Genomic DNA, 8,973 nt, shown 5'->3' on the forward strand with positions numbered 1-8,973 from the left:
ACATGCCAGAAGGGACAGAAGAGTGGGAGCAGCAGCCCTGGCTGAGGTCAGCCCCAGCCCCTGTACAACCACACACACATATAAAGGAATCCTCAGGTCATTTAGCATTTATTATCTTCCTTTCCACTCAATACCCAAGACCCTCGCATATACTCTAAAATCACAGCATCCTAGAAGCCGCCTGTGCAATAGAGGCTGAGCAAGGGTGAAATGATGTTCCCACTGCTGCACAAATCTCGAGGTTCAGATGCAGTGCCAGGTACCTGAAGGTGCCTGAAGGAATGGATCCCAAATTGAAAGGACATCCAGAAAACCTATGCCAGGATTACACAGCATAATGTGAAGTTTCCCACACTATACGGCAAAATCTGACTAGTAAGGAAGGCATAAGAAACATGTCTTTTTCCAGGTTTTTGTGGTAATTGGCCATTTTTCCAGATGCCCAGTATCCTCTCCAAAAAAGGGGATAAAATAGAAGGAAGTAACTTACCAGCTATTAAGAGAGTATTTTTGAAATGTGTTGTCCATATGCACTTCAGCTCAGAAACTTTTCTGACGCACTACCTACAGCATGCGTATGTGCTGCCCTTCCCCTCTCCCTCCCATGACCCACAGAGGGCCATGTTGGTTGTGTGTGGTAAATGTCCTTTGGTCTCTTCTCAGCCACACAATCCCAATAGGCTACACAGAGCCTGAGGAACGAGATGGAGAAGCCGTGTGCTTGGGCCAACACATCTTGAAGAACTCCCACTATGAGTTACCTCTTCTTCCCTTGAATTTTCCTTCACAGCACGTACGCACAGGGGGAAACTCTAAGCAATGTTTATGCCACCACAGGTTGTCCAAAGCTGGTCTGTGTGCCTTCAAGGTGGGATGCAGTCAAGGAGGTTCCACATTAGCCCACCAAACTCATGCTGTAGTGCCAGCCCAGAGCTTCCAAAATGGGCTGTAGGTTCAGGCACTGAGACAGCACCTGCAGCACCCCTTGCTGAACCAACAGAAAAGACCCCAGGTCTCCACACCACACCTAAGCTTCAGGGCAGCACGCGAGTCAGGCTTTAGTAAACCCAACTTCAGAAAAGGTTTTGTACCAGCAACTATAACCTGAGCAAACAGGTAGCCCTGTGAGTTTGCTCCAGAAAGGATCAGCTCAAGCCTGTTTTCCTGGAGACCAATGTTTCTTATTGTCCCATTCCTCAGAGCCAACTGGTCCTTGGCAACGAGTGAGGCAGTTGCAAGGACAGGCCAAATGGATTGCTTGGTAGACAATCCAATAGCAAAAGGAGAAGCAGGTCTACTACATAGACTGAGCATGAGACCTTACATCTCTATGGGCTCAAGCTGCGCCAGGGGAGGTTTAGGTTGGAAATTAGGAAAAATTTCTTTACGGAAAGGGTGCTCAAGAATTGGAACAGGCTGCCCAGAGAGGTGGTGGAGTCACTATCCCTGGAAGTGTTCAAAAAACGGGTGGATGTGGCACTTCGGGACATGGTTTAGTCTAGTCTACCCTTGATTGGTTTAGTGTGGACTTGGTAGTGTAGGTTAATGGTTGGACTGGATGATCTTAAAGGTCTTTTCCAACCTAAATGATTCTATGATTCTATCCTGGTACCTGCCCAGGGATCAGACCTGTGCCTATGGCAGGGGAGAAACACATCTCCAGATAACAAAGCACAACTCTCAGCACAGCTGCTGAAGAAAAATTAACTCAGCAGGGCATATACAGAGAAACACCATTTAAGGGAGAGAAAAGTCTCTCAGGCTAAAAATGTTACACCTCTTGATCATCAAATGTCAAAAAGTCTCTGGCACAGCCCCACCTCCTGGTACCACAGAGCCTGACATACATCAAACTGGTTTTCTGTTTCTAACAGACCTCAGGCTGGCCAATGCCATATCCAAACAGGGTGGACTCCAGGACTGACCAGGCAAAGCATGGGCTGCACAGAATGGCAGTCACCTGGTGTACATTATACATGGGGGGTTAATAAAACAGATTAGTTAGATGACATTCTAAAAGTTCAGGGGGTACATATAGCCATGCCACCATCAACAGTGACTGCACGCCCTAGGGCTCACCTAAACCATTCATCACAGGCAATTGCTTTTACAAGTTGCTCTGTCAGGTAAGGACAAATCTGCTACCAGGTGATGAAATTTCTGAGCCAGCTTTATATGCAGTGCTGAAACAAGCTGCCACATGCACCCTCTTCATGGGCATCACAGGCTGCCACCACAGATCACTCAGCACTTTGTTACCTTTACTGCCCAAACATGACTGGGCTGGACCGGCGTGATGCTGTTGAGAGTTACAAAGGAAAGACACTGTACACACCCGGTATTACACAATACTTCCAGGTCTGTGCTTCCAGGAAGAATTTGTACAAGAAGAGAATGGCCCTGAAGCCTAAAGGAAACACCTTATTTCAGGAAAATGAAGTACATTTTAGATACAAGTCAAAAGCAACTACTATGACCCTTGGAGAGCACCCATGCTCTCTGTGGAAGAAAGGAGAGGAAAAAGACAGGGTGGTGAACCCAAAGGCATATCTATGTAAGGGCAATTTTCTGAAGGAGGAGGTATGCATGGCTGTAACATTTCAAAAGGGAAATAAATATAAATTTAAAAAGAGGAGAAAGAGTAGGACAAATCTCTGAGTAGGTCAGATCATCAGGAAGGTGGAGCACTACAGAGATACAAAAGACCATCAAAGGCAGCAGTGAGAAATCCCTGGTCTGGAGGGCAACGGGGTAGCAGAGGGGGATTTACAGCACAAAGATCCTGCACAGAGATTCATTAAAACTCCAGCAAGCACAGCCACAGCATAAAGTATCCATGAAGGATGCTGCAAAGCACTCCTGTTTCTGCTGCTGCCCCTCTGCCTCAGATGGCCACGTTGGGGTGGCCTGAAGGACGCATAGGAGTGCAGCTGCCGGTGATGTGAACACCTCTCGCAGAGTTACTCACTAGTAGCTGCACTTCTCTGAGCAGTCTTGCACACGTACCCTTCATCTCTCAGTCCTGCACCCTATTGAGTTGCTGCAGCTGAGGGGAACATAGGACATGCCCTTCCCTCCCCATCTGCGCGCAGGCCACGTGGGAACCCGAGACACGGGAACACCCGCAGGGGCTGCAGAGAGAGCTCAGGCACTGGGGTCACAGGCCTGGAGTCTGTGTGCACCCACGGGGTGAATGGGCAAAAAGACAAACACTCAAAGCAGAAAACCACTGAGCTATCACTTGTCATGTCACTAAAAATCACTAAGGTGCACAAGGCTTAGAAATTCACAGATTTCTTTGTTAATCATTTTCTGACTTTTTTAACTAATTGAGCCCCCAGCTTCTTCCCCACTCCTGTGCCACTAAAGCTTAGATAACAGATTTCAGAAAATAGATGCTGGCTGTACAAAAGCCCACAGACATGGAAAACAACCCAGACCACCCCATATAACTTGGGGAGGGGGAAGTGTACCTAGTGGGATGCTTGCTGGCTTCCCCCACGCTCAGGTACTGATTGCCATCTTTTTTCTGTGCTGTCTGTTCAGGCTGTAAGGTTTTCATAGAGAGGGCATCTACTTGCACATTTTTGCATGCCCTGATCCCAAGCAGGTCCTGGGCGAGCCACAGATGAGGGAACGAAAACCAGACCAGTGCTCCGAAAGGAGAAGATGGCTGCTCAGATCCAGTACAGCAGGGCAGAGAGTTGCAGTGGCATCAGGATTTCATTTTGGAGAACTGGATCCCTCTAGTGAAGTGCTCGGTGCAGCCTCAGCACAAAAAGATGCGAGCTACTAGCAATTCTATAGCCTGGAGTTTGCACACAGATCTTAAGAACAAATATGAAAGCTTTGCTTCCAGGCAGGAAATCCCTTTTACCACACCTTTCTGATTTACACTAATGCTTGATACACACCACATGTGTCCCCTCCTTCCCTCACCCATATTCGCAATGGTTCTGTTCCATATTTAAGTGATGAAAAGTTAAGACCTGTGGTTACAACTTCTATGAGAAGCTTCATTTTGAAGGGCTGCTACATTTCAACTTTATTGCCATGAGGAAAACTGAAAAAAACAAAAGCTTTCAGTCCTTCCCTAACATGAAAGCTGTTGTGAAGACATTTAATAAGTGTAAGTTCTCTCCTGCAAGTTGTTGAAATATTGAAAGCAGGAAAATTTATTCCTACAAATGTTTTGTATGAGTCCCATCTACAATTTTATGCTCTACACTTAATTTCTTCTGTTCAAGGAGGCTGTGGCAGGTTTGGTCAGCATTTTCTCCTGAAGTGCATCTCAGCAGGCAGAGCTTACAACAAACCCTTTGCTGAGATTTGTTACGAGGAGAAGAAAAACATGGAATAACATCAGGATTGCTACAGCTAGGAGATGAAGCAAAAGATGGAGCACGCAAACTTACCCACCTGCCTGTGTGTGGGAATAGAGGGACATTCACCTCGGGGAGATCAGATGTTACGTGGGGGAACAGCAGGGGTGAGAGCCATCAGAAAACTGGCAAATGCATCTGCTTTTTCCATTCAGCACTGTGCTGCTCACTAGATCTCTGCAAAACTTCCTCTGTTCCACAGACCTGCCCACTGGGATCTGTCTGGCATTAATTGGCCTTCAAAATTACTTATGGAAATATCTTCAGCTAATTTTTTCAAATCATTGAGTAAGGAAAAAAAAAGTTGTTTGTTTTTTTTTTTTTTAAAACAAGCAAGAGAGAAAAATCTTAAATACGGGCATGGTACTCTGCTTCTTAAAATAAATGCCTTAGGACGGAGACTTGGCCCTGACGTTTCTACGAAGTTTCTTTGTGTGAACTAAAGGCCGCGAAAGGTGAAAGCCTTTTGTGTAGCTGAGGACCGCTGGGGAGGAGGGCAGCGCCGCGGAGGACTGGGGAGCAGCGGAAAGCCGCGGGCCAGGCAGTGACTTTCGGAAGGAGCCCCGATGGCAGAGCGGGGCGGAGGGGGAGCGGCCCCGGCCGGGCACCGAGGAGCGGAGCGGCGGCAGCCGGCGACCGAGCGGCCCAGCCGCGACCGAGCCCGGCGGGGAGCCCCGGGGCTGCGGCGGGCGGAGAAACGCGGAACGACGCCGGGGCCCCTGGGGAAAGGCAGGGCTGCCCGGGAGCCGCGGGGCGCTGCGTGCAAAGCCCTCCCGGGGCCGCGGTGCCCGGTCCCCGCCAGCGGCCGGGGCAAAGCCCCCTCCGCGGCCGGCGCCGCCGGCTCGGGAGCGAAGGGAGCCGGAGGACGCGGCGGGGCGGGGGCGGCGAAAAGCCCCGCTCCGCGGTGCCGGCCTTTTGTTCCCGGGGGCCGGCATCCGCCGGATCCACCGGCAACGGGCGGGCGGGCTCCGCCGAGCTCCCCGGCTCCCCTCGCTCGGGAAGGAAGGGGCACGGGGGAGCTCCCCTGCCCGGTGCCCGGCGGCAGCGCTGCCCGGGCGCAGGGAGCGCGGGGCAGGCGGAGCGGGACCGCCCGGCGCCCGCAGCCCCCCGCTGCCGCGCCCGCCCCGGCCCCGGAGCTCACCGTCCTCGTAGTTCTTGAGGTAGTAGTCGGGGCCGGGCCCGCCGCGGCTCTTGGCCGGGTTCTTCACGTTGTGGAACTGCAGAAAGTCCGTCCTCTTGCCCGCGAAGCGCAGGAAGGCGGGGGCCAGGCCCCGCGCCAGGGTCACCAGCCGCCGGGAGCTGGGGAGAGGAGAGAGCGGGCTGAGGGCGCCGCGGGCCGGGCCGGGCCCTCCCTGCCCCGCTACCGGCAAGGACCGGCGGCCGCGGGGCTCCGGGACACGCCGCTGCCCTCCCCGGCCCTGCTGCCCCGCCCGGCGCGGGTACCACCGCAGCGGCGCCCGGCTGCGGGGCTTTGCGCCGGCCGAGCGGCCCGGCCCGGGAGCGGGGAGCCGCCCCGCCCGCCGGCGGTGGCCCGGAGGCCGGCGGGACCCGGCTCTGCCCCCCCCCCCCCCTCCCCGCCCCGGCGCCCCCCGGACAAGTGCAGCGGCGTCCCGGGGGCGGGAGCGCTCAGCGCCCCGCGCAGCCCAGGCGGGACCGTGCCGGGGGCCGAGCCGCCGGGGAGCGGAGCGGAGCGGGGAGGGGAGGGGAGGGGGGGAAAGCGGGAGCCGGGCCGGCTCCGCTTCGCCCGCGCCCCCCCCGCCGCCTCGCCCCGCTCCTTCCCCGGAGGCGGCAGCCGCAGGGACCCCCGGAGCGGGCGTGCGGAGGAGACCCGCTCTCCCTCGCCGACTTACCCAGCAGGGAGAGGGCTTTCTGGCCGTCCCGGCGCCTCCAGGCCGCGGCCGCTCCGCACCGCCGGTGGAGCCCAGCGCCGCTGCAGCCCGGCTCTGCCCCCCGCGCAGGGCTGGAAGTCCGGGGAGCGGAGGGCTCTGAAGACCTGGCCGACACCCCGCTCTCCGCCCGTCGGGACCTGGGGAAGGCTCGGCTCGGCTCGGCAGGCGGCCCCGTTCCTGCTGCTGGTTGGGTTTTTTTTTTTTGGTTGGGTTGGTTTTTTTTTTTTTTTTTTTTTCCCTGTGCTGCCTCGGCCCCGTGTTGTACTTTTTGCAGGGGAGCGGTTGTTGGAGCGAGAGGAGCACGACATTTTTGCAGTCATAACTGATAAGTCTCCGAAATGGTTTCTCCATTGCAAACATGTGCATCTTAATGGAAACCATGGCCTCGCTCCCTCCGTCACAACAAGCGCCGCCAGCAGCGCGGAGCCCGGCGGGGCTGGGCGGCGGGGCCGCCGGGGCGCCCCGCGGGCGGCGTGGGGAGGGCGCCGGGGGGCTCCTGCCTTACCTTAAGAAATCGAGCCAGCCATCATGAATGATGGAGGGGTCCAGCTGCAGGGAGAGGAAATTCTCACTGATTATCCTGACAGGGCTCTTGGTGTTGACATCAAGGAGAATGAGAGTTCTTCCCTTCACACCTGGAGGTTTCTCCACCGGCAGCGCTCTCCTGTCCCCGGCCTGGGAGGGCAGCGAGAAGGCGGCCACGAGTGCCAGCCCAGGTGCCATCAGGGCTAAGAGCCCGGGGGGGCAGGAGCTGGGACAGGGCATGCCGGAGAGCAGGAAACCCCTAATTAACTCGCTGTCTGCAGGGGCTCGCTGGTGGCTAATTGTCCTTATCTAAAGTGTGGGGCGCTCTGCCTTTTTTTGCAATGTTTTGGTGCTGGTGGAGGGGAACTCACGCCCCTGACCAGCCTTTCTCGCAGCCGGTGCCAAGACTCCTTGCAGCCAGCACCGCCCCTTTAAGAGATGCAGGCTCCAGACATTTTTAACTTTTTGAAGGTAAGGGGAGGCTCCTGGTTTAACCCCCTCGGCTCGGGGCCCGCCGGCCCGCCGCAGCCCCACCAGCACCGAGCTTTCGCTTTGCGCCGGCTCCGCCGCCCACCGGCGGCCGCTTTCCGCCGCGGGAGCTCCCGCATCGCGCAAAACCGGGCCGCAGCCGGGACACCGAGACACCGGGGAGCTCGGGACCGGGGCCGGAGAGCGGCGGCCGCCCGGCACGGCCCTAGCTTGTCGCCGGCTGCGGGGACGGCCGAGGCGGTAAGGCAGCTGGGGCAGCCCGGGCTGGGGAGGGGGGGCGGGGAAGCGGGGTTAATCACCCCCAAAAAGCCCTACCCGCGGGGAGAGCCGTGCCGGGACCCGCGGCGCTGGGGCGAGGCCCCCGGGGCTGAGCGCTGATGGCTCCGCCGCACCCGACGGGCACGGCGGGGCTGGGGGCCGCCGGCACCCCGGAGCCCCGGCACGGCACGCTGGGCTCGCCCGGAGCCATCGGCTCGGCCCGGCCGGCGCACAGAGGCCACTCGGGCACCGCGGAGAACCGGGGCACGGAGAATCGGGCCGCCGGCCTCGGGGCCCGGCGGTGTCCGACCCGCGGCGGGGAACGGAGAGGGGCGGTGGCAGAAGCGCCCGATGTGGAAACGCCCGCACCGGGGGTGCAAAGGACAGCACGGTTCGATGGGACCGACGACGTCCCCCGTGCCGGGGCCAGCCCGCGGCCGCTGCCTGCGGGACGGCCCGGGGCAGGACGGCCCGGGCTCGGCGCGCTGCAGAGGGGCAGGCGGCTTGTGGCACCCGGCCCGGCGTCGGTGGGGGCTGCCGAGCATCCCGGGAGCGATGGCCCACCTCAGGGAGCGTCCATCCGAACGGGGCATCCTCTCCCGCCAGCAGCCGGTTCCCGGGCAAGCCCTGGCCTTCCGCACACCGGCAGCCGGCGAGCTCCGGGACACCTAACGCGTCCTCCCTGGGCCCTCCGCCGCGGCCCGCCCCGGTTCCCTCTTCGCCCAGGCCCGGCGGCACGCAGGGCCCCAGTGCCGCTGCCCGGCCCGGCGACGGAGGGCCGACGGCGGCCGGGCTGAGCCAGGCCCGGTGCGGTCCGTCGGGGCGCCGCAGCCCCGGGGACGGGGGGGCCCGGTGCGGTCCGTCGGGGCCCCGCAGCCCCGGGGATGGGGCGCCCGCAGCACCATCTGCTGGTGAGGGGCCCGGCGCGGCGGGGGAGCCGGCACCCACCTGCGGGCACCCCCGCGCCGGGGTCGGGAGGTGCCGGGGCTGCGGGGAGCAGCGGGGCTGCGGGGTAGAGGCACACACCGCGCCCGGAGCCGAGCCGCACGGAGACGCGGGGAAGAGCCGGCCGGACGGCGGAGCCCCGCTCGCCGCCCCCGGGGAGCCCGGCCGGGGTCGGGTACGAGCGGGCAGCGCTGCACGGCGGCCGCCCCGGGCCCGGGCCGGTTCCAGCGCAGGGGCAGCCCGCTGTCTCGGCAGGGCTCCCCGCTGCTGGGAACCCCCGCCCGCTCCTCCCGGTGCCCGTGCGGAGCCACCTGCGCTCCGCGTCCGCCCCAGCCAGGGCCCGGGAGGCGGAGGGAGCGCAGCCGGTGTCTCCCACGACGGCAAGTGCCGGAGCTCGGTGCGCTCGGCGGAGCCCCGCACTAAGTGGAGGCACTCGGGCCTGGGGCCCGGGGAAGTCCGCGGGCAGCGCCGTCTCCTGTGGAAAT

The 8,973-nt window shown here is 59.8% G+C and overlaps 1 protein-coding gene across 1 annotated transcript in view; it reads right to left on the bottom strand.

The window, feature by feature from the left end:
- Positions 1-7,036, bottom strand: part of HPSE2 (heparanase 2 (inactive)) — a 114,144-nt gene extending 107,108 nt beyond the window's left edge. The window contains exons 1-2 of the mRNA XM_075717559.1: positions 6,777-7,036; positions 5,524-5,681 (exon numbers count right to left, since the gene is read on the bottom strand). Coding sequence (XP_075573674.1) covers positions 5,524-5,681; positions 6,777-7,036 — 418 coding nt within the window. The remainder of the gene's footprint in view (positions 1-5,523; positions 5,682-6,776) is intronic.
- Between the last annotated feature and the right edge of the window lie 1,937 nt (positions 7,037-8,973).

This window comes from Pelecanus crispus, chromosome 10, assembly GCF_030463565.1.
Source record: "Pelecanus crispus isolate bPelCri1 chromosome 10, bPelCri1.pri, whole genome shotgun sequence".
Lineage (NCBI taxonomy): Eukaryota > Metazoa > Chordata > Aves > Pelecaniformes > Pelecanidae > Pelecanus > Pelecanus crispus.